The following is a 27,507-nucleotide window of genomic DNA, read 5'->3' as shown; positions in this document are numbered from 1 at the left end:
CTATTCAGATTCGTTTAGTGAAGGGTATTGTCTTGTGGCGACTTTTTGCTTGCTTAAAACTCCTTTGTGTGAAGTAGTCTCTTAGTTGGTCTTAAATTTCTGTGAGACATGTATGCCTTGGCGCCATCGCGAAGCAATTATTAAGGCAGTTCGCAGCGTGTCCCGTTCACAGTTTAATCTGAGTCAAGGATGAAAACAGGTCCTCTGATACATCTGGTATCACTGGCGTAAGGTGCAGTAAACTACTTTCCGATCATAAGCATTCCTTAGTTCAGTTACAGTATTCTACAACCAGCCTGAACGTCTGTCGTTACAATGTGCCAACCCATCACTTCTGAATTATGTCAATGGTTTGAGGAGCACTCCGCGGACTCGAAGGTTCTTGGGTGGCACTGCAGATTACCTGAACTCAGTTCTGTTGAGCACATGGGGAGCGCCATCGATATGTGCATCCCGTACATCACTCGCTTTCGGTGTCTTATTCCACGACACATCCTCCCACACCCCCTCCCCACTTGCAGCTGTCAGGCTCGAAATGAGGTGCTACACTCCACTAAGTAGATGAGTGTAATTTAGGTGCTCATCGGCATATTCCAAGGTGCCATCCGACCACATTTTTGCCCCTTACGTCCGATAACATAAACCCAGTCTTCCCGGGGGAGGCCCGAATTCCAAACAGTCGGTTGAAAGAACCTAGACTACTGTCTTTTGGCATCTGGTCCTGTCTTGTACGAATAATTTACAGCATAATTGTGGGGACGGATCTTAGCAACAAGCAGCGGAACACATTCATGCACCAAGAGAGGTGGCGCAGTGGTTAGCACACTGGTCTCTCATTTGGAAGGACGACTGTTCAAACACGCGTCCGGCCATCCTGATTTAGGTTTTCCGTGATTTCCCTGAGTCTCTTCAGGCAAATACTGGGCTGGTTCCTTTGAAAGGGCATGGCCGACTTCCTTCCCAACTCCGATAGGACCGTTGTTTGGTCCCCTCCCCCCAAATCAACCAGCCAACCAATCACATTCATGCATGATTCATTCGGTGTCACGGCCAGTAGAACTTTTGATGGTCAACCACAAAACAATGATTTTTGCTAAACGAATGCGGCATTTTCCACTTAAAGTTCAAATGGCTCTGAGCGCTATGGGACTTAACATCCATGGTCATCAGTCCCCTAGGACTTAGAACTACTTAAACCTAACTAGCCTAAGGACATCACACAACACCCAGTCATCACGAGGCAGAGAATTTCCACTTAAGCCAGTGGTTCCCAACCTGGGGATAATTACCCCTGAAGGATAAACTGAAATTTTCTGAGAGGAAAAAAAATGAACGATAAGATTCTGTTTCAGTCGTGAAATTAAATAATTTTCAAAAGATCATTACTATTATCACAATTTTGTAAAACTAATATTGGTTATAAAAGTTATCAATGATTACTTTCTCTCAATCAGTAGCATTAATGTGGTGTAGGTTGCAGGTACCTTGCATAGTTCACCCACTACACACTTGTGCCGAACATCGCTTATGATAAAAGTGGGACATGTACGTAACAAATGCTGAATATCTCATCAAAATGTATTTTCCAAGTTGTAGATAGTACCTGCAGTAGGCCGGAAATTGCTTCATTACTCGCTTCGAAACAGATAAATTAATTAATTGACAGCACGACACAGCAGTAACTACATAAGGGCTACTATAGTGCTGTACACAGTATTATTATTAATATTAGCGGCTGTGGTCATACACAAAGCATCGACAGCCTGAAGCAATCAAGTGATTTACGAACAGTAAGTATAGTGCACACATTTTAACCTGGTTAATTTTAAATTGGGTTGCATTGTGCAGGTCAAGTAAGTGCCACAGTGGAGAGGAGTAATTCAGGGGAAGTATTTTTTGTAATAAGTGTCTACCATCACTGTGGATAGTCCGTCCCTGGTAGCTGAGTGGTCAGCGCGACGGAATGTCATACCTGACGGCCGGTTTCGATTCCCGGCTGGGTCGTAGATTTTCTCCGCTCAGGGACTGGGTGTTGTGTTGTCCTTATCATCATCAATTCATCCCCATCGACACGTAAGTCGCCGAAGTGGCGACAACTAGAATGACTTGTACCAGGCGAACGGTCTACCCGACGGGAGGCCCTAGCCACATGGCATTTCCATCAATGTGGATAGATATCATTCATCTTTCCTCATTTTAAAAATAAAAGTGTTCCAAGAAAAGTCCTCCATTCTACAGTTTAGTTAGGTGCTAAAGTTGGTGATAATGTGGGGGAGGGGGACGGAGACAACAGACGGGTTGGAGGGGGGGGGGAGGAGGAGGCTGGCTCTGAGCACTATGGGACTTAACATCTGTGGTCATCAGTCCCCGGGGGGGAGGAGGAGGGCATGGGGTGCTAGCTAATGATTGATTGCACTCAGGGGTAATGGTCTAAGAAAGGTTGGGAACCGCTGACGTAGGCTGTATTTATTAAACGTCTTCTTTGTTCTAGAACTGGTTTCGGCTTCTTAAACCATTACCCAGCGTTTCGCTAGGAAAAGGGACAACACATATAAAATGACAGCGTATTCGCATTATGTACTGCCGCTCGTTTTGGTTTACAAATTTAACTGTTCATGGTGTATTGACAAGTAGTTTTTGCATATAAGGCGATATATGAGGCAGAAAAGTAATTGTAATGGTTCGACACGTTTGTTCAGTGGTTTAGTTGTATCATTGCTGATCATCTGCGACAAGTTAAAACTATACACTGCACGGGAAGGTACATATCTATGTTCTAGTCCCATTTTTTAGCTTATCACAAATGGGAGATACAGCGTTTACTCCGCCAAGAGCAAAAGAATATCACCCCAGTTGTATCATCGTTGGTCGTATGTGGGCTGTGTTACATGTTTGTCGGACGGGGAGCGACCGTGAGTGTACTTTCCCCTTACTGCTGCTTCCCATCTCGAAAGGAAACTGGAGCTTGTCTGTCTCCTACCCCTGCTATTTCTTCCTCCCACCGTCCCAGTTATTAGCAAGGTAATTACACCCCTCCCCCCTCTCAAGCGCTTCGCTTGTTGTCCCACCAGCAAGCTCTTCTCCTAGTAAGGTTTCTCTTGTAAAGACAGCGTGTATGTTACATGTAAAACGAGCGCAGATATTTTATTAGCCTATTAAACTTTCCAACATGTTTCCGAAACTATTTTTCGCTTTCTTTAGCTGTCCGAAATAGTTTCAGAAAAGCCACTCTGATTCTTTAGTTAGTGCTTGGCAGCGGACGTCTTCAATATAAAGTGCTATTATCTGATTTGATGCATAAGCGAAATTGGTTCATTTCCACAGTTGTTGCGAGTTTTACCCTTTTTGTACTGCTTCTTCGTGCGTATTTGAATTAGCAGTGTGATGTAATATTTTCGTAGGTAGCGCTCGCATGTGTGTGTGTGTGTGTGTGTGTGTGTGTGTGTGTGTGTGTGTGTGTGTTCGTAGGTTTTTGTTTTTGTTTATATTTTTTCTCATATTGGCGCCAGACATTTGTTTACCCGTCAGTATTTCTCCCATTGTTGTTGGGAAGGAATCAAATGCAGGTACCCATCAAAGAGCAGAGAGGGACGCCATACCCTTAGAAAACAAATCATTGCAAACCGAACTCGCATCTAGCCTCCCCAGCAGACAGATCTCTAAATTTAGTACGTTTACAGAAAGCCCCAACGTGTAATGGATATTTACTAGGAGTAAATATACTCAGTGCCGTTTGTTGTAAATTCTGATAACTACGAAGTCCTCCCTCTCGCCGGCCGTAGTGGCCGTGCGGTTCTAGGGGCTACAGTCTGGAGCCGCGCGACCGCTACGGTTGCAGGTTCGAATCCTGCCTCGGACATGGTTGTGTGTGTTGTCCTTAGGTTAGTTAGGTTTAAGTAGTTCTAAGTTCTAGGGGACTGATGACCTCAGCAATTAAGTCCCATAGTGCTCAGCCATTTGAACCATTTTTTCCTCCCCCTCCTTCCATCCCCCCCTCCGTCCCCCCGCCCCAACGCAGCTCCTGGGTACGTTCACGGACATAACTATATGGATCCGAAAATTTGAACTTAAATAAAACCTGTACCTTCTTCAAACATTTCCCTCGGCCATAGCAAGCAACAATGTTGACATTCGCTGGTTCAAAGGGCTCTGAGCACTATGCGACTTAACTTCTGAGGTCATCAGTCGCCTAGAACTTAGAACTACTTAAACCTAACTAACCTAAGGACATCACACACATCCATGCCCGATGCGGGATTCGAACCTGCGACCGTAGTGGTCGCGCGGTTCCAGCCTGTCGCGCCTAGAATCGCTCGGCCACACCGGCCGGCTTGACATTCACTGGGCCTTTCAGTAACTATACAATATCAGCCTTACATTTTATGGTGTGAAAATGGATTTATCTGTGGCGATCTGCATACCAGTGCCATAGGAAAACAACTTTAACTGTAAGGCAGTCATGAGTGTCACGTACCTACTTCGCGCTACCTGAAGCTAGCATGTCAGCTTTTGTTTAATTACGAACTGCATCTTCTTTGCGCTTCCGGTTCGAAAGTGGGGCATTCAGTACTATGTTATGTAACATGTCTGCATATTTTGTTTTTGTTCATTAGTTCCGACACTTTAAAAGATGCTAGTTGTCTGAGTGGGCTTCTCACGTAATTTGCAGGGTTTGTAGGATAGGTAGGTGCGTATTTTCAGCCGTATCTTCAAATACGGAAACAAAGCAGCTTCACACTGGAAAAGATGAGAGCCGTGTATGACTTCCTCAGAGATTCCAAAGCAGTGACATTTAAATAGAACTAATTTTTGACTGATGGCTGGAGCGTTGTCGTGTGGAAAAAGCAAGCTGCCTGATGTCAGTCTTGGGCTTATGGTTTTCATTGACCCTGTAAGTTGAGGCAAACACTGTTTCGCGTACCACTTCCGAGAGACAGAATTTCGAGAGTCGAGTTTTGAGGTCCTCATTGCAGAGGGCACTGTCTTGGTGCCAGAATTTAGTTTGCATTTGTGGACTGCGAAAGGTACACTACCATTTTCAAACAGCCGTTTCCTGTGTTGCAAATAAACGAGACGGGGCGAAGGTTAAGTTACCCTGTTTGGGGACCGAGCGAGTGGGCACAAATTATTAGGACACTGCACTCTTTTACCTCATCGTTCTCCGACTGAGCATTTGCTCTATCTCTAATTATCTTGCCAGCAATGGGACGTTGATCTGTGACCTTCCTTACCTTTTCGTTCGTATTTAGCAGGAGCACAAGTCTAATTCTTTGGGAGTAGTAAGGTTCGAGTAATCTGTCCGGTCTAACTCAGTTCAGGTTTTCCATGCCTAAAAACGTACGTTTCTCGTGTATTTTGAGTAGTGTAATAAACACAGGTGTCGTCGCCAGTTTATTCCGGTTGCAAGACACACCATTACGAATTTGTTGAGCAAGTTATTTTTGCACCGGGGAGAGTACTTTCTGAAACTCTCGGAAGTGCCAGAATGTGGTCGAGTGAGCTTTCTGAAGACTAAGCGGGAAATGGTGTGATAACGCTTTTGAAAGCTATAACTGCCAAACACGCCATTTATATGATTTCATCTGCGTGCGACCATGTTGCCGAGGCAACAATGAGGAAGTCCTGGAAAATCTGTGTCCAGCCATTTGTGATCCCACAAAGACAGTTTACATATCGAAAAAGAAAAAGAGATGGCAAATCATCGGAGTTCACTGAAACATTTGCAAACTTTGCAGGATGCTCAAACATACGTGTTAATGACTAGCAGCAAAATGAAAGTGACTAGGCTGCCGTATGATTTGTTACGATTAAATTGTCGCCGTTAATTCGTATGCAGGCAATGAAGATAGTGGTGATGGATTAGCGGATAAAGTTGGCGCTCAATCGAAAGAAATTAAGACACATGCAGAGTCAACAACACAACTGGACAAAATAAGAGTTTATTTGGAACATCAGGTAGAAACAACTTTAGCAGAACTACTACTGGTGAAACGTCTGTGTGACAATGTTGCATGTAAGACATACGAACCCGGCTGAAAAGAAACTTAATGATAATTTCAATGTATAAAATCTCAGTGTGTTTTTTTTCTTTCCTCCCCCCTCCCCTGCTCAATATATCGTCAAAATTTATGTGAAAATAATGTATAATTTGTCTTTTTATATGAAATTAAATATAAAATGTATGTATATGGCATTTAATGGAAATAATTCTAATTTTTTTCTGGGTTACCGGATGATGTACTCTCCCACCTAGTCCGGGTAAATGACATTCCACTGTAATTGATTCTGGGTTCTGATTAGCAGGTGTGATTAACTGTGGAGTAAGTGGGAGTTTCATAGTGTGCTTGCTCTGGTTACCTCTGATAGTACTATAAGAGGTGACAAGCATATTGGTGACTGGCTGGAGCAAACACAGTAGACGAATGTTTAGCTGAAGTAAAGCTCATTAGCAGACGCGAAGTTACTGACTAGTACATTCAGTCCAAATATTTTCAGTGCTGTTATAGAAGATGGTGGTTTGAGAGAGACCATTAATGTATTATAACACTCTGTATTCCAGTATGCTTCATTTGTTACTAATGTATCTAAATGAAGATTAGATGCGTGGTAATGGTTTTCTTTTCACGTAGAAAGCTGAAACATTGTTTCTTATTCATTGATTACTGTGTGTCAAATCTACAGTATGTGCTATGTCCAGTTTCAATTACACCAAAAATTGGTAACTGTTTTGCTTTGTGTCATAGGCCAGCTTCCAGTTGCAACATTCTGTGGTGAAGCAAGGACTTTTAGTGCCTTTTATTCAGTTACCAATTAATTGTTAGTCATTTATTCTCAATACATTCTTGACAGTGAATGAGCTCTTGCAAGCCTTGTTACTTCATTTATACTCTTTCCTAGCTGCCCAGTCATGACAATTTACCCGTCACTGACGTTGTCTAAACCAACAACTTTCCTTTGCCATTCTCTGCGTACATAGCCAGCAGAGTGATATAAGATGGTCCTGACAGCTGTTTTATATATTTTCTACCGAATCAGCTGCTGTCTGTGGTGCCTTGATACACTTGTTTCCTAAGTCGAGGGGTACCCGTAATTTTCTGGGCGCCTGCTGTATATAGAAAAGAAATGTGGAATAGCATAAAAAAATAGAAATTAGCAGCTCTTACTTTTGTTCTGATACTAAATTCTGTCTGAACAGGCCTAAGAAGGCCTTTTGGTACCGACTGACTATCGTGCCACTCTCAGCCTATAGGAGTCACTGGATGCAGATGTGGAGGAGCATGTTGCAGCACACCACTCACCCGGTCATTGTCAGTTTTCATGACTTTAGCTGCTACTTCTCAATCAAGTAGCCCCTCAATTGGTCTCTTGAGTGCCGAGCGTACCCTGCTTGCCAACAGCACTCGTCAGACCCATATGGTCACCACCCCAGTGCTAGCCAAGCACGACAGTGTTGAACTCCGGTGATCTGACAGGAGCTGGTGTTACCACTGCAGCAAGCTCTTTGGCTTTTGTTCTGATAACCCAGGCTACATAAGCAGTAATAAAGGCCATGCTTATATTTGTTGACTTATTATTGTATTTGCATTGTTTCATTCTGTCATGATACAATATTTACACAATTTCGTTTACTTCTCATGACTGTGCTCTGTACTATTAATTAACAGTAAAGTCATTGTTGTTATTGGGTTTACAGGATGGAGTGGGTGGAAATCATTGAACCTCGCACGAAGGAGCATATGTATGCCAATCTCACAACTGGCGAGTGTGTTTGGGATCCACCACCTGGAGTACCAGTGTATGTACATTAAATGATTAATATTAATCTTTCTTATACATGATATAAACAAATATGTTTGTTAAATCAATATTTCATACTTGACACATTTTTTAAATGAATTATACCAAAGCATCTATTTGCTATGGTGGATTGGACTGCAAAATTTCGCGTTTTTATTGAGCGTGACCCTAGTGCTTCTCAGGAGGTTCTAAAGGACTTAGAATCTACTCCATTATTCCCATAATAATAATAATAATAACAATGACACTGCTAGCTACACGGAAAATGATTTAAATCCAAATAGAGGTGTTTTGCAGGATATGCTTCCTGCAACCACCCTAGAAGGAAAACAAAGACAGAGGATGAGATTGTCAGATGAAGTTAATTGACACCTCATGTTCTGTTATTACCAAGCAACAAACCTAGGAACCAACACAACTGGATACAGATCACAAGTATACACAACATTTATTACCAGATACCCAGAATTAAAATTTTTAACAGAACAACGACTAGCTGATCAGATCTGTGTAATAATAAAAAATAACAGGATACCCCAGTCAGAATTAGAAAACATCAAACAAATACTGGAACAAAATAATGTGCAATCAGAAGAAGAAGAAAATACAGTAATGGACTCAAACATCCCAGAGCAAACAAACAAAGAACAACACGCATCAATTAAACAATCAGAGGAAAACGAAATCTTAAGACAACCACCAAAACAAGCACAAATAGAACACGAAGTGACACACATGTTAGATATAGAAGAAAAATTTCATCTGACATATATAGAATACAAAGACACAAATACAGACATTAGACCATTCTTGCATAAACCACCAAATAACCCACAAGTTGAAACAACAGTAACAACTATCAACACAATCATACACAACAAAATAAATGAAAATACGACTATGGAAGAGTTACAACTACTGGTTTATATAGGAGCACTCACTACACTAAATATACACACTAAGCAGAGATCAGAACCAACCAACACACAGACGAAACCCACAAAACCAGCATGGCAACACAGGCTACAGATCAGAATAGAAAAACTGAGAAAAGACATCGGACAGCTGACACAATTTATAAGAAATGAAATATCAGACAAAAAAACAAATAAGGTTAGGTAAAATCTCACAACAAGAAGCGATAGAGCAATTAGATGAAAAGAAGCAGAAATTACAAGCATTGGCCAAACGACTTAGAAGATACAAAAAAAGGGAAAAGAGAAGGAAATGAAACCAAACATTCAACACAAACCAAAAGAAATTTTACCAGACAATAGATAACGCACACATTAAAATGAACAATCCACCAAACATAACAGACATGGAACACTTCTGGAGCAACATATGGTCAAACACGGTACAACATAACAGACATGCACGGTGGATACAAGCAGAAACAGACACATACAAGATGATACCACAAATACCTGAAGTGATAATTTTGCAACATGAAGTCACGCAAGCAATTAATTCCACGCACAATTGAAAAGCCCCTGGAAAAGATAAAATAGCAAATTTCTGGCTAAAGAAGTTCACTCCAACACATTCACATCTAACTAAATTATTTAACAGTTACATTGCAGACCCACACACAGTCCCTGATACACTTACACAAGGAATAACTTATCTGAAACCTGAAGATCAAGCAGACACAGCAAACCCAGCAAAATTTCGCCCCATAACATGCCTACCAACAATATATAAAATATTGACTTCAGTCATTACACAGAAATTAATAACACATACAACACAGAACAAAATTATAAATGAAGAACAAAAAGACTGCAGCAAAGGAGCACGAGGATGTAAAGAGCAACTGATAATAGATGCAGAGGTGACATATCAAGCTAAAACTAAACAAAGGTCGCTACGCTACGCATACATTGATTACCAAAAAGCATTTGATAGTGTACCCCACTCATGGTTACTACAGATATTGGAAATATACAAAGTAGATCCTAAATTGATACAGTTCCTAAACATAGTAATGAAAAATTGGAAAACCACGCTTAATATCCAAACAAATTCAAATAATATCACATCACAGCCAATACAGATTAAGCGTGGAATATACCAAGGAGACTCATAAAATCCTTTCTGGTTCTGCCTCGCTCTGAACCCACTATCCAACATGCTAAATAATACAAATTATGGATATAATATTACTGGAACATACCAACACAAAATCACACATTTGCTATACATGGACGATCTAAAATTACTGGCAGTGACAAATCAACAACTCAACCAATTACTAAAGATAACAGAAGTATTCAGCAATGATATAAACATGGCTTTTGGAACAGACAAATGTAAGAAAAATAGCATAGTCAAGGGAAAACACACTAAACAAGAAGATTACATATTGGATAACCACAGCGACTGCATAGAAGCAATGGAAAAAACAAATGCTTAAAATTTTCTAGGATACAGACAAAAAATAGAAATAGATAATACAGATATTAAAGAAGAACTAAAAGAAAAATATAGACAAAGACTAACAAAAATACCGAAAACAGAATTGACAGCAAGACAAAAGCTATAAATACTTATGCTATACCAATATAGACCTATTCATTTGGAGTAGTGAAATGGAATAACACAGAACTAGAAGCACTCAGTACACTTACACAATCACAATGCCACAAATATAGAATACATCACATACATTCAGCAACAGAAAGATTCACATTAAGCAGAAAGGAAGGAGGAAGGGGATTTATCGACATAAAAAACCTACATTATGGACAGGTAGACAATTTAAGAAAATTCTTCATAGAATGAGCAGAAACTAGCAAAATACACAAAGTAATCACTCATATAAATACATCGGCTACACCAATGCAATTTCATAACCACTTCTACAACCCTTAAGATCACATATCATCAAAAGATACAAAGAAAGTAAATTGGAAAAAGAAAACACTACATGCCAAGCATCCGTATCATCTAACACAGCCACACATCGATCAAGACGCATCCAACAAATGGCTAAGAAAAGGCAACATATACAGTGAGACGGAAGGATTCATGATTGCAATACAGGATCAAACAATAAACACCAGATATTACAGCAAGCATATTATTAAAGATCCCAATACCACAACAGATAAATGCAGACTTTGCAAACAACAAATAGAAACAGTAGATCACATCACAAGTGGATGTACAATACTAACAAATACAGAATACACCAGAAGACATGACAATGTAGCAAAAATAATACATCAACAACTTGCCATACAACATAAACTAATAAAACAACACGCTCCCACATACAAGTATGCACCACAAAATGTACTGGAGAATGATAAATACAAATTGTACTGGAACAGAACCATCATAACAGATAAAACAACACCACATAACAAACCTGACATCATACTCACCAATAAAAAGAAGAAATTAACACAACTAATCGAAATATCCATACCCAATACAACAAATATACAGAAGAAAACAGGAGAAAAAATTGAAAAATACATCCAACTGGCTGAGGAAGTCAGGGACATGTGGCATCAGGATAAAGTTGACATTATACCAATTATACTATCAACTACTACAGCTACATCCAAACGTATATATACAACTACAGAAATCCGTAATTATTGATACATGTTCAATTACCCGAAAGTTCCTAAATGCATTGTAACATATACCGTACAGTTAAAAGGAATTCACGCTTGATCAAGGTCCGTGTCACTTTCCATTTTTAACCAGGCATAACGTCTGAGGAAGGAAAGAAATAATAATAATAATAGACATCATTTAAATAACTAGGTGAAATCATAAAACTAAGTCCTTTTAACAAAGATGTTAACCTTGCTATGAAAATCGAAGTAGCTTTTTAATTAACAAAAAAATTGTATAATAAGAAACTCTCATCCATAAATGCGAAACCTCAACACTACAACACCGCCATTAGACCAGGATACCTTTATGCTTCACAATTCCTTTCATTTGATACAGACAAACAATTAGGCAAAATGAAAAGAAGGAAAGGTAAGTAGTCAGGAAAATCCTGGAATGAAATTATAACTATGGGACATGGAAATGAAGAAGTACTGAAGAAGTTTATGAAAGAATAGAATGATTATTAGACACATTGAGGAAGATAAAAGTTGTGTTCTGTGGACAACTAAAATGCTAGATGAGAAAAGACTAACACAAAGATTTTTTAACTTTTTTTTTTTTTTTACTGAAAACCAGAAACATCAATGATTAGGATCAAAAAGGTGAGGAAATGGAAATAATGGAGGAAGTAATGTAAAAGCAAGGATAATTCAGAGCAAAGGTATAGAGTTCCAAGAGCTTTCTCGTGGGGTGGGGTGTGTGTGTGTGTGGGGGGGGGGGGGGGGGGGGACAACGAAAAAAAAGGACAGGCCCAACAGGGACAGAAGAAAGAAGAGCAAAGAAAGAAAAATTACTGGAAAGATAAGAGAAATAAAACTTAAGTTAAATCATGTGGACCTTACTTGACCTAACAAATAAAAAAATAAATTTCATAGTACCCAATAACAACAGCTTAAATTTCAACACTGTACAGAAAATAAATAAAAATACTGAACTGACAGAATTACTCTAAAGTCAGTTGCATTTTACATGTATTCATCAAATACTTGTAATCATTCTGAACAGAGGAGTAATACCTTGAACAAGGGCAGAATGTGGCACGATATCCCTCAAAAGGATATCCAACAACTCTATCAATCAGTACCAAGCTGAATAACTGATTGCATAAGGGCCAGAGGCAGACCAACACAGTATTGACTTGCTCAATTTTTGAAGCTCTTTCTCTTGAATAAATCATTTGTTTGTCTGTACATGTACAACACATGTATCAATTTCTGCCCCATTTGGCTAATTCCATTATGGTCCATCCTTTTTTAAGAGGTTTTATGTCTCCAAAGTTTGTCATGAGGATGATGCAAGTAAACTGTAATCAGATTCACTAAAGCTTGATTCACATTATAAAGTGGAACTGCTAGAGGCTAACTATGCATAATGATGTTTTATATGTAGAAGTGTCATACATGTAAAGGGTGTAGACAGAGAGTGGTTCCCGTTATTATGTATAATTCTGGTGTTCATGGGGTAAGGGTTTGTTAGTTGCTAATTTAGCTGTGCTAGACAGCCGAAGTGTAGACCATAGCTAGAAGCAAAGCATCTGTACGGCTACAGCATATTACTTCCACCCACATACACATCGCAATGTGAAAATCTGCGAAATTAGAAGTAATATGTAGGTTTACCAACAGTCACTCTGTAAGTTTATTGCTGAGTTTTTTTAAAACCTGTGGAATAATTATATTGAATGAGCATTGCTTTGGAAGAGTTGCGAACTAAGTGGAAATTGATTCAGCAGCCAACTTAGTGGTATTGGATCCTTGCTAAGTTACTGGTTGAATCAAGACTATGTAACATGTTTATTTGCAGTGATGCACTAGCACCTTCCCAGGGATTTTTGCTATTGGTATGGATAATCATTATGAATAAAAGCATTTGCTGGTGATAGGGATTCTGATCAATTGCCATGCTAAATGCATTCCAAGCATGCAAAGATGTATGGATGAAGAGAAGATAGTATTAATATTTGATTTATAACCACAGTTTTTTACCGTACACACAAAGAAAATGTTGATAGAGAGAAGTAACAGATACAAATATGATGACTGACTGACGCGGGATCGAAACCAACGCCTTCTGATTGATAGCCTAGCACAGTTGTCTGTACTGCTGTGGCTGGGAGCAATTAGTAGTTATGTATTAGTCCAATCTCCACACCAGCACAGAAAAACTAATGTAGACCTGTCTGCAAGCTTTCGTGGAATGACAGTCATGGTATTGGAATGTAAATATTGTATGCATTTCTCTACCATTCATTGACAGGTGTTTTGTGATGAGAGCATAGCATATCAGAGGCAACTTGTACACTTAACTAACCTAGTAAAGATTCAAGGTTGCAGTTGGATGTATAGGATGGAGGAAAAAAATCTGATTCTGCTACCACACAAACCCTCTGTAAAATAACAATTAAAACTCATTGTGTACACTCATGTGTCAAAATAATAATAATAATAATACAGTCCCTGCTTTGGTAGCATGGTACTACAGCTAGTAGTCTATTTATATTTTGTATGAGGAGTGGTGTAAGGTTGTAATGCTGGATACTTTATACTTGTAAATTGGTCACATGAACATGAGGTTACTTCAGGTTATGGCACCTCAAATTAGAACACATATTTACACTACTGATAAAATTACATTAGATGGTTGGCCGGTTAGCAGTGTTAGTTCAACCGTATGTTGGAGCCCTTAATGCTCTAACTATACAAACACAGAACAGTAGCATTACGAACCCACTATGCTATGCTATTGGCAATAAGCCACAGTAAAATACATAAGACTACCCATCTGGACCAATATAAAACAAGAATTATTTATCACATGCGTGACAGGTTTCCAAAAATGATTCCTATTTTCAAGTGCTTTTTTTCATTTGTGGTGTGTTGCACAAATTATAAAACAGGTTTTGAGAGAGTAAGCGCACTCAAAAATAAGTGTTGAATATTCCATGCAATTTGAGCTGCAAGCCTACCACTAGTTACAAAGATACTTATGCATCAGGCACAAATGTTACGACTACACAATATCAACTTAAGGAAAGCCTTCAATAAAGTCAACCATCAGTACTAAGGAGCGTGTTACAGGATTTGAGATTTCTACAATCAAAAATGGGTTTATTACTGCTAAGTGGTTTCCAAAGTGCTGCTAAACTGACATCTTATGGGAGCATTTCCCAGTCTAACATTCTGTGAAACAGGGTTGTCTATTATCAATGGAAAGGTAGTGTTTGTAATCTCTTTAGAACCATTAATCCACGTGGTCAGTTCCTACATACCAAGACTACATGACTTCACCATCAGCACCTGTTACCATAATACATATGAAACCCAAGACACTATAAGGATCTTGGATATGATGGACATTTTTACAAGGAAGCAGTGGGGTCACTATGAACAATGATAAAACACAGATCTTGTGTCTCAGTGGAAGACATTGACATTTACCGAATATGTTGAAATGGAAGTGTTGGGCATGAAACTAGGGAAAAGGATACATGACCTAACTGATGTCATTTCCAAAAGAAATGGTATAAAAAGTAAGAGGTGCTCTGATAGCTAATAATACAAGGAAACTGAATATTCATTTATTTCTTTAGATTTTTTTTTTTTTTTTTTTTTTGCATGGAGTCATAAATATGATGGCTTTTGCAAATGTCAAGTACAGTTACAAACATAAAATACATTTATATCTTAGCCTTACAGGTAGTAATTAAACAGTAAATTGATGCTTGTCAAAATCATTACATCTTACACATAATAATACAGCCAACTATTTTTTATACATTATTTTACAGCTCTTAAACTTAATCATTTAAAATTCGTTGAGTGAATAGACACACTTTTCAATTAAGAATTCTTTTAGTTTTGATTTGAATTGCTTTTTATTACTGTTTTTCATGGACTCTGGCAGTTTATTATACCATATCAGTCCATTAGTATATATCATTTTTAATCTTGTTCTTTGTCGGTAGTAATTATCTTTTGGACCTTGTGTTGTGGTCATGTATATCACTACATTTAGTTACTTCAGCTTTCTGTGAGACAAAAAAAGTAATTAATTTATACAAAGAGTATATGGTGAAGTACTTGTGATGTCCAGAAACATTACGGAAGAGGCTTTATAGTCTAGTTCATGTATAATCCTTAACCCTCTTTTTTTGTATCAATAGTACTCTGTTAAGGTGAATGTCTGCAACACAACCCCATATTTCTATACAGCAGCTAAGATGGGGATAGATTGTCCCATAATACACAGTTTTAAGCATGTGGGTGGGTACCATTTTGGACAGTTGGCTAAGAAGATACAGCCCCATTACTGACTTTTTTACATACTGAGTTAATGTGGCTAATCCACCGAAGGTTTTAGCCAGGTGGACCCCTAGAAATTTACACTCATTTGCTTCCACTGCCACTATACCGCATACCTCATTTACACGTGAGTGGTGTGAGTTGCCAGTTGGGGATTTATTTACACTGACCTTTCATCCTTGTGCATGAAAATATGAACTTAATTCTAGTATCCCATTACTTGCTGAAAATGTCAGTTCCTCACAATCTTTACCATGAAATAAAACTGAGGTGTCATCAGCATAATTTACAGCATGTGAGTTAATGGGGTGTACAACATCATTAATATATGCTAAAAGGAGGAAAGGTCCAAGAATTGAGCCTTGAGGGACTCCCTGTCTCACTGTTTCACTTGTGGATTTAAAAGTTAAGATCTTATTGTCAATTTGATGTGTAAGTTTAGTACACTGTTTCTGGTTCACCAGATAGATGGATAGAAATTTCATTGGTGCATCAGTGATATTGTACACCCACAGTTTTTTTAAGAGAAGCTCATGGTTCACTGAGTCAAAAGCTTTGCTCAGGTCAAGGAATATTCCAGCTGTGTGCATATCCTGTTCTATATTGCTATATACTTCTTGGAAGGAACTGGTAACTGCAGTGGTTGTGCTTAGGTCTTTTCTAAACCCATGCTACGATTCTGTAAGCATTGTGTCTCTTGAGAGAAATGTTGTGAGTTGTGATAGGATAACTGTTACAAATATTTTATTGACAGTAGGGATTAGTGATATCGGTCTATAATTTGAAACTTCTTCTTTACTTCCCTTGTTATGGATTAGCTGAATTACACTTATTTTTAAGGCATTTGGGTATATGTTTTCATTAATACTACAGTTGAGAAGATAGGTAAGGGGTTTAGTTACTTCATTGGACTATTTCTTTAACACATACTTGAGATACCATCCCATCCAGATGAATGCTTGTTTTTTAGCATTTGTATTGTGTTAAACATTTCCTGTTGATTCACCTCCATAAATTCAAACTCTATACCATCCGTGACATCATTTGGTGTGCCAGCCTGTAGATTTATAATAGGGGCTGGTTGGTCAAATGGCAAAATAAAATGCTCATTGAATAAATTACATACTTCATTTGGATCTACCACTAGATGGCCCTTGTGTCTAATGCTAACTGGTTCACTGTGTCTCTTGCTGGTGGCTTTACGATGTGTACTGATTAGTCTCCAGGATGCTTTACCTATGTTGGCTGAACGCTCTATTGCAGCATTGTTTAACTGTTTCCACAAGTGTAAAAGGACTGTCTTAAAATTTTTTTTGGCTTGATTGTACTTTTCCTTAAATATATGTAGCTTTGTTTCCTTATATAAACAGTCAGGATCGTATATATTCTGCCTTAACTTAATCAGCCTAGGTGTAATTTTCAGCCTAGAATTACTTTCAAGACGAGAGTTGGTTCGTACCCTGGTTATTTCTTTGAGAGGGCAGCAGCTGTCGAAATACTTCAGCACTGTCTTATAAAATTTTTCCAATTTGTTTTCTGACCCTTTAGTTTGGTAAATAGTGTCCCGTTTCTCCTCTGCTAACTTAGTTTTGAAGGCGCTGATGTTGGTTCTATTCAGGATCTGCTTCTTCTCAGTTATCTTAGTTGCTGTTGGTACACCAAACCTTAAATATTCTAACACCTGACAATAGTGCTTCTGAATAATGGAAATCAACACTTTGAAAGTTAACACTGTCTTTTTCATTTTTGTTGACTGTAACATAGTCTATCTTACTGGAGCTTGACTCTGTTACTCCAGTGTCGGAGTTCACTATATCTGTGAGATTATATGAGTTTAATATATCTGTTATGTTCAAATAGGTTATACTACAGGAGTTTGCATCAATATTTAAGTCTCCAACTATGCTAAGGTCAGTAGGGCCTGTTTGTTTAATAGCCCTGTTAAGTCTATCAAGGTAGTACAACACATCTGTATTTGGTGGGTGGTACATACCAATAACTTTATGTTTAGCTAACCTGCTTGTATGGTGTTTGTTTATGTGGACCACAACACCAGCCATTTCGATTGTTCCTTCTTTGCAATATTGTTCAACACATGAAATTTTCTTAAATTGAAGATGCTGATTTACAGATATTGCCACCCCGCCCCCTTTATGTCATTGCCTGCAGTAACTATCTGCTAACACATAACCATCTAATTTGTAATACTCAATTTCACTGTCTTTTAGTCCATGTTCTGTAATTACTAACAGGTGTGGTGAATTCTCATCCACAAATACTTGCAGCAAATTGAGTTTATTCCTAAGATACTGCATTTTTAGGTGCATTATCCTAAAGGGCACTGATATTTTACAACACTTTGTGGCGTGGCATTGTGCACTGTAATGACAATTTACTCACTTTCTAGTCCGTTTCTTCGGCATGTGAACAGGGGTCTTTCCAATCCAAGGGGTTTAGTTCAGTAAAATCGTATTGCTTGAAATTGAGGCTAAAAAACATGGTGATTATAATCTAAGCTGATTGGGTCAGTGGTTTTATGCAGCTCCTTACAAAGTTTTGTTATCTGGTTCACTAACTTCAGCTTTCCATTTCTGTTTAAGTGAAGTCCATGCCTGGTATGTTCTTCATGTTTCAGTTTACTTATGTCCAAGCAAGTGCACATGATTTAGTTTTTTTCATAGTTTCTGCAGTTCTACATTATAGCACTCAGTTTCTGTATTAACACACAGCCACTGCGCACTGTTAGGTTTATTAGGGTAACATTTGTGTTGTACAGTTTTGGCAATAACTTCCTGTAAACTGCGTATGCTGACTTGCTCTTGTTTTTGTAATCATCGTTGGTGCCGCCAATGATTACAACGTGGTCGTCTTTTTTCAGATTGTTTGTTTCTGATAAATTCTCGACTACAGTACTTAATGTAGCTCTGGGTTTAACTTTTGCGAATACAGAATATTCGTTGTGTAAAGCTTCATGAAGGGGAGCTGAAAGGCTTTTTCTGTGGCTGTCCGCATACAGTAATAACTTTTTTGTGCTTCCAGGCATTAGAATCTTTCTGTTTTGGTCTTTATCGGAGGACTCATTATATTTACTTTCGCCTACACTATTCGTTGTTTCACTGGCTGAGGCTGGTGCTCAAAACGTATTCAATGTAACTAGTGCACCGTTTCTAGTGCTTTGTTTTTGTTTTTCACTTTCTTGACGGTTTCATGTTCTGTTTTTGGACTTTTCTGCAGTCCACATTCGTTTATTTGTCGTTTTGACATATTCTGAGTTTGATATTATGTTTTTTTGTCATAAATAACACTTTTTTTTGGTTTGCAAATCATGTTCAACAATATCATTCAAAGGACTGAACATGTCAACATACTGGGCCTGTCCAAAAATTTGATATGTTGCACAGGTCATGCCCATTGATAGAAAGTACATACCATTCTTGTTGTGAAAAATCTAATAAATACACTGAAACTGCCTGCTAGTTGGTTGTCACTCAGCTTTACTAAAGACTACATGGGGTTATCACAGTAGAAACATAGGTTACAGACTGATGCCAGCAACTATATCTCTAGCCTTAAAAACTTCACTGTATATATTAGATAAGATTTCTAATGAAAGACAACAAACACAATAATCGTAAACATTTAGAAGGAAACTCCATGCCAGATTAAACACAGAGACTTAAACTGGAAGACAGTATGGGCGAATCCACAAGCTCATAGATGCGCTCAGCCATATGTGTGTTTTATAAGTGATTTAATCTTGACAGCATCACATATTGCAGTGATGCACTAGCAACAGCTGCACCTTCCCAGAAATTTTGCTACTGGTACAGATAAACTTAAACTGACAACTCATTTGTACTGCCAGCACTGTGATATGACAGACAAATCCATACACCAAACAGTAGTTACTGCAAAAGTACATGTCTGTGGAGATGGATATAGTTTAAAATGAATGAGTATTAACAAAATAAACACCTGGAAATTAATGTTCATGGATGTTGGGAGTGCTTCAAGCGTCCAAGACGTTTGCATGTTTTATATATTTGTGTTCAGAAAGGGATGCGAATCTATAGCAGTTCTTCACTACATGTGGAAATTGTTGGGATCCAGAAATTTTGTAACTGAATGAGTTTTAGGAAAACAACCAAGGAATAGTACATTGATGCGTGATTGTTCACTTGTGATGTAATCATTTTAATAACAACTCATGACAGGGAATACCTTAGGATTTAGCCTGGCTGCTTCTGTTAGCATGCTAGCCCTATCTCAGCTGTGTAAGTGCTGCTGCTGGAGGGTGAGTGCCTTTAAGAATCAACGTGGCCCTGAAGTATAGTGCGACTGATATCTTTATGAGGCATGTGCGCCTGTGTGTGGAATGCTAGACTGTTAGCAGGAGCAACATAGTGCTGACATTCTCTGTTTATAATGTATATGTAGGATGTTTGTGGCAGTTACTGGCAGCCAGTGGGTGTGTTGTCCACAAGTTGAATCCTGTCAGTTGTTAAAATAATGCATTGTGCTAGTTGTTTAACACGGGATATTGACATAATTTTTAAAAAAATATTGCACTTGGTAACTGATCAGTCTTGTATTTACGTGCTTTTCTGTGGAATACTGACAGAGAATCAACAATATTGTAACACACTATAAGTAACAATGGAGGTATGTGGTAATATGTCAGTATGCTTACGAAGGTACATGCAGGAGTGTATTTGTTGCTAAATAAAGCAGTACAGAAATTATTTGATGAGCATATCAGAGTATTTTGTTAAAATAATGCACTGGATAATTATTAAACATTTAAGATCACATATTTGCATATATCTTAGAATGGAACCTTGGGTAATTGGAAAAAAATGGTAAAAGTAGAGCAAATTACAGTGGGAGGGGGATTGCTTACAGAAAATTTCATGGCACCATTAATGTACAGTAATTAAGCCAAACAATGTAATGTCAAAGTATCTCACCTTATAAATTATGATGATATTTTCTGCCTTTTTTTCCCAAGTAAATAGCTTTGATGCTTCCTCTCACTACAGTGCACAGACCTTGAATGATGAGGCACACACAATTGCGCTAGTAATAAAAGGAGGGTGAGGGAGAAGGATCTTGATTCTTATTGACCCAGGGAGAAAAGGGGGAGGGGATGGTTTCCTGTTGTCCTATTGGCCATGATCAGGGGGAGGATAACCTTGTCTTAGATCCTTATCTGGGCTAGAACTTGCACACTGAAGGGTGACCTTCATTTTCCCACAAATTTCATGTCACACAACTGTCCAAGATTCATTGGCAGGGTATCAGAATACATTCTGACCTTGAATGTACTACATGTACAAACATAAGCAACCTCATGACTGGTATCAGGTTACATCATGACCTCGAATGAGCCTCATGCAAATGCCAGAGAGGCATGGGCAGTGACTTTAGTGGTCTGTCACCCAATGTTTGTTAGCTCATTCTTTCACAGCTACCCTGTCATATGCTCTCGATATTGGAAGTCTGTACCTTTAGCTTTTCCCTGATCTGAGACACTCTTTGATATTTTATGTCGGTTTAGAAATAGTCTGTACGCCATGTCTGTGCAACATATGGCTGATTCTGTCTGTCATCTTGGGAATGTGTGGCAGAAAGGCCATACCCGACATTTCTTCTTCCAAAGTGGCACTTTCTGCACACATTATGAGCATAATAATCAACTCTCTTTGTGGTAAGACATACATAAAAAAGCTTAGTGATGGCATGCTCCAGGCTCCAGTGAATCACTGAGTGGCACTTTGGCAAACAAGGAAATTTCATCAGAGCTGACAAGGATGTCTTGCGGTCTAAGTTTGAGTTTCTTCAGCTTCTCAGTGCAATGTCGTAAGTCTTTTCTGTATGTGTCGGTCTTTCCCATATGTGGCTGAGCCAGGGAGCCCAAGTGTTTCATCATTTTATATGTCGGTGAGCCAGGAGCACTCAGCTGTGTAAGTGCTGCTGCTGGAGGGTGAGTGCCTTTAAGAATCAATGTGGCCCTGAAGTATAGTGCGACTGATAGTCATAGTGGAATATTATCTTTGTGGATATTTGCTAATCCATGTAGCCGAGGTGGTGTGCAAATTCCTCTGTATTTCTGCAGTGAGAAAAGAGAAGATCCCTTCATTAACGGATTTGTATTCCCTGTGATCCACTGTGGCCACGAGCTTGACTCTAGTTTGCCACCAGTAACAAAGGGTGAAGCTTTGACAGTGCCAGCAACTCGTGCTGGCAAAACGTTAGAAAAATCATCAAACAACTGTCGGCCATAGAACCCGAGACAGAAGCCAACAGGCTGTTTGTCAACAAGTGGCCATGAAAGCTTCAATAATTTTGAAATGATTCACTGCAACACAGCCCTTTTTGTTTCCACAACATTAATGAACATTTGAAAGGCAATTTTAAGTCTGGTTATTACCAGAGACTGGACGTTTAGGCATTATGACTCATTAAAGTAGGCAGGCAAAGTGGCAGTATAAATAACTAAAAAAGGCAGTATAAAAAAAGACCTCACATTATGCCTATTTATTTACTTGATTGCAGTATTCAGACAGCCACTCAATCAATATATATATTTTAACATTGTGTTGTATTACATTTTTAAAGTAACTTTAAAGTTTAATAGTATATTGATCAAAAAATGAAAATGTTTCTTGAAAACCTATGCATAGCAATGCCTTATCAGCTTATTTGTGGCATATGACAACATCCAAATGCTTTTTGAAAATTTCTAGAGTCATGTTGAGTATCCTGCGAGACAATACATTTCTCAGCTGAGAAAATGATCTCTCAACATCTACAAGAGTTAATTTGAGCAAACATAAAACATTAAACTATTGTAAGATCCCTCTGTACTGCAATAGAATTGTCACCCTGGAATTTTTGAAATGTTACTAAGTTTGTCAAGATCAGAATTTAAAAAAAAAACCATTTTACACTTTTCCCTAACTAATAACCACATTTCTCTGACACACTCTCCAGTTTTTGCACAACGTGATCCACAATTTTCACTGACTTCGTCAAAAGCTGTCCTATTTCTTGATGCTGGCAGATCACTTGAGGTGAAATTCTATTATCAAAACAACAGTAATGCTCCAGCTGCACTTCGAAAATATCAGCTGCAGAAAGGATTACAGAAGGGTCCTCTTTCTCCACCTGCTGTGTGGAGCATGATGAAGTAGTTCGAATCAACTGGAGAACTGGCTGTCACTCCGGGTAGAGGCTGACGATCGGTTGCACCACAGTATTTGATGAAATCACTGTTGCTGTGGCAGACAAAGCTGCGTACAGTTCCCGATTGTCAGGCAGTGCGCATGTTGTGTCACGACAGTTGAACATCCTGTTGTCCACTGTACAGAAGATGCTTTGAACGATTCTCAAATGATATCTGTACAAGATCCATATCCTACAGTAGCTTGCACCACAGGGTGCATGACGACATGTTGACTTTGCTCTCCACTTTCTTGCAAGGATTTAAGTTGACAAGGGTTGGCCCTGGACCATCCTATGGACAGACGAAGCTCATTTTTCTCTGATGGACGAGGTAAACACACACAAATGGATGAGGTAAACACACAGAATTGCTGAGTGTGAGGATCTTCACCTCCAGTCACTGTGTGTGAAGTTCCTCTGTATGCTGAACGTATCACCGTATAGTGTGGCTTCATGTCTACATTCATAATTGGCCCATTCTTTTTTGAACAGATTGGCACTCAAGGATCAAGGACATGCAGTGTGACTGGCCAACTTTACTGTGATATGCTTCACCAGCATGTCATACCTGCCCTACAGGAGAGAGACGCATTGAACTCAACAGTTTTCATGCAAGATGGGGCCCCACTGCACATTGGTCGTGAAGCTCACTTGTTTCTCTGAAACACATTCGGAAATGATCGAATTATCAGCCAATCGTTTCCAAATGCTTGGCTGGCACGGTCACTAGATCTCACTCCCTGTGATTCCTGGTTGTGGGGCTACCTGAAGGACAGGGTTTACCAGGAGAACATGTACACATGTGCTGATCTGAAGCGTAGCATATCAAGAGAGGTAGCCAGCGTAGCTACGGACATGCTTTGTTGTGCTGTGCAGAACACAGTCCTGCACTTTCAGACTCTTATAGACTCTGATGGGCGCCATATTTGAGCCCCTTTTGTAGCAGTAATGGTACCTGTATGCAATGGTATGATATACTTTAACATCACATTAAAAGTGTTTCAATTGAGTTGATTCTCCATTATTCCTCTTCCTCATGCCCTTGACATTAATGCTACCAAGTTTGATAGTCGTACGGTAATTAGTTTTGGTGTTATAACGTGATAAATAGGGAAAGTGTAATTATTACCACCATGTACTACCCATAGGTCATTTGACTTGTCAGTTGAAATCCAAATCTCTTTATCTTTTACTTATTCATCTTCGATGAATACATGGAAATGAATAGTTTTTTGGAAAAAGGCTGTGTTAAATTATGCAGAGGGTACTGTGTAACATTTACTGAAAGTTTGAAACAAATATGTTTGGAAGATCCTTAGAAAACATGTAATTAGTATGAGAAAATAAAAGTTTTGGGAATCGAGCTACAAAGATTGGATTAACTTTTTAGTGCATTCCAGGTCCATAGGATGGATTATCTTCATCCTCTGCAAACTCCTCCTCCAGCTTCCTCTTGTTCCTCCTCCTGTTTACTCTTGCTTGTATTTCTAGACTCTTTACAGCCCTGTCTGCAGCCCGAAGGCGTTCCTTGTCTAAAGCAAGCATCGCTCGTTGTTGTGTTCGTAGATTTTGCTACCATTTTCTTCAGTTGCAGTTACTGCAACACTGTTCCAAAAGGTGGTCATGTATGAACACTTATCACATTTCAGTTGTATTTCACTAGCAAGTCCTACGTGCTTTATTATGGAGAGTTCCAGACCAACTTCACTACAATGAATACATCTTACACAGTTTGAAAAAATTGCTTTGAGAACCGACATATCAAATATTTCATTCACATCCGATTCGCCCATAAAACATTCATAGTTTTCACTCATTGAACCAAGCTTCTTCTGTGAAGTATTTTCTTTCCCACTTTGACTGCTATGGGCAGGTGTACTTGAGAGGTTAGGTTCACTCACTTGGTTATCGTCTTTATTGTTTACAGTAATAACACATACCTTTGGCTTTCCAACATTTCTCCTTTTCTTAAAAGCCTTCAGAGGATTTCTAATAACTTTACTTTTACTCATTATTATACTTCAACAAAACAGAGACTCAAGAAACAGAATTAATTACGAATATTTTCGAGATAACGACAGAGTAAATAAACATGAAACAATCGACAATCACACCAGCGATATATATTGAACCATCACAGGTTAGCCACAACACATACATTATCTGACATCACTAAAATGTACCTGATGAACACGGATGTTAATAATAACACCATTTGACAGCAGTTTAACAGCGCTACAGTGGGTCACGCCCATGTAGAACACATTTCAAAAAAAATTTAAAAATAGTTGTAGTCTTCGGAATTGAATAAATTATATATCTATTAAAAGGTAATAGTCTGCAGATTCAGAAAATGCAAAAAAGTAAAAATTGAACTTTCATGATTTTGAGCCTTTCCGGGGCCCCTTAAAAGCATTACACAAGTTGAATCTAAGTTGTGATTTTAGACTCAATGTTGCAATTGCCGTTGAAAACGAAGAAAGCTTCTTCCTACTAGCCTTGAGTTTGAGTGTACTAATATATTGAGAAATGAAATATTTCTTTCTGTAGCACACTGATTGCGTTCATATTTTACACAGAAGAATTTTACCATCAGTAGATACTAGTAGCAATGCACAACAAATATATAAAAAGGCAGAAGAACACAACATATGATTGTGGCATTTCAGTGACAGAGATGTAAATCGCACAAACTGATATTTTAATTGAAGATAGATTTAACACTTTAAAAAGGCATTCTGCTAAAGTTATGGTCTCTGGCTATTGCATTATTTCTCATACACATAATGAGTGTGTTGTCATTGCTGGAGCTGTATCCCACACAGTTGAGCCATCAGTTGTTAAAAAAAAAAAAAATAAAAAAAATAAAAAATGAACCTGTTGATGACAGTTGGGAATTGTATAGAAGTTGTGACACCACTGTTGCTCACATCTAGCTGATCTTCTGTACAGTCCCTTGTGCAGCATGTGGTCTTCTATTATCTTGAAGCAAATTGGTGTCCTTTGCGTTTAACTGTGGCCTCTTTGCTCAGAAAATATTTTGGGGCTTGAGCAAGAATTAATGGTACTGTTCTGTGGCGGTATTTGTGCCTAATTTATCAGTGATTAATATATATATATATATATATATATATATATATATATATATATATATATATATATATATATATATATATATACCGACTGTGATTGTTGATATTCTATCTGAAGTTTGACATTCCCAGAGGCTAAAATTTAGACGCATCTGATGCTACCGAAAAACACAGTTTTGATTAATGGTAGCTGTTGCTAATGTATGCTATTCAAAGAATCAATGTTATTCAGTTGTTCTCCTATTCACAGCATTGCAGAGGAATCCAAACACTGCACTTTGACATGGTAAAGTGTTACGTTGATCATCCATGGTGTCTTACCGTAAGAACAGGAAATGATGTTTAGGTGTAGATTAAGTGTGAAAAAAACAATCCTATAAAATTTCAGTTTCCTGGCTTGCACCATTAAGAATGTACACTGCTTTTGCATTACCTTTTGGTATCTCTGTTACTTAAGTAAGATAATAATTATTGACTTAATGAAAAGCATTTGTTGAATAAAAGAAATGCCTGCTTTTCGCAGCTTCTTGTGAAATTGTGAAAAATACCTCAAGAAGCGGGGTGATTGTAGTTGGATTGCATCATGGTGAGACGGAGGTAGTGATATCAGATGTTGGATTGCAAGCTATACACAGGAGAATTTGTACATTGTCAGCAGGACAGTTGGACATTGTTTGACAGACTAGCAGCAAAGATAGAGTTGACTGTAGCATAATGCAGCTCTCAGATATTATGTCCAGTGCAACTCTTGACTTCCTGCAGGGATTGAAAACCCCTTTTCGAGCTCATGCATGGCAGGCACAGTGTCCCTTAGCCATTGCAACATTTATTCTTACAGTATGCTGCAGTCATCCCCCCTGACTAACTATTCTTCCTCCCTACTCGTAAACCATGGGAGGTTCTTTGATGTGGACTGTGCTGACGTGGGTATTCTGATTTTGGTCGCTCTTCCAGGTCCTTGGGAAAAAAAACTTCTTTTGCCTCATGTCCTGAGAACAGCCGGAGGCTGAAAGGGTTGTGGAGGAAAGTTCCAGAAACCCACCCAGACATTTCCAAAATGGAACTGAAATCCCCAAAAAAAAGTAAGAAGAAAGAAGAAACTGAAGGGAAAGACTGCTCCAATAATCCCAGCGACCCTGCATGTCCCCATCACCATATATAGAAATATACAAATTGACAACAGTCCCTGACAGAAGGTAATACTGGCTTACATTGAATATTCACATAAGTTATCACCATTTATTCTCATCCCCCCTGCCCCTTAAATGCACACAATGATTAAAAAGTAGAACTGCATCAGCTACTTCTACCATCCCACTGAACTTGGAATACTTAATTGTACTCTACGCAGCAGTTGGTGTAGCCCCACAGGAAATCCAATTCACAGTGGACTAATCTTCTATTCTTAGACATTGCAAAGCATATGACAAAAATCAAGTTGATATGGTACGGCATTGAGT

At 38.6% G+C, this 27,507-nt stretch overlaps 1 protein-coding gene across 1 annotated transcript in view; it reads left to right on the top strand.

The window, feature by feature from the left end:
* LOC124721938 (filaggrin) overlaps positions 1-27,507 on the top strand; it is a 345,545-nt gene that overhangs the window by 149,650 nt on the left and 168,388 nt on the right. Inside the window, exon 2 of the mRNA XM_047247096.1 lies at positions 7,694-7,795. Coding sequence (XP_047103052.1) covers positions 7,694-7,795 — 102 coding nt within the window. The remainder of the gene's footprint in view (positions 1-7,693; positions 7,796-27,507) is intronic.

Source organism: Schistocerca piceifrons, chromosome X (assembly GCF_021461385.2).
Source record: "Schistocerca piceifrons isolate TAMUIC-IGC-003096 chromosome X, iqSchPice1.1, whole genome shotgun sequence".
Taxonomy (NCBI): domain Eukaryota; kingdom Metazoa; phylum Arthropoda; class Insecta; order Orthoptera; family Acrididae; genus Schistocerca; species Schistocerca piceifrons.
Note: the sequence above shows the minus strand (reverse complement) of the source record. Positions and strands in the feature narration are given on the sequence as shown.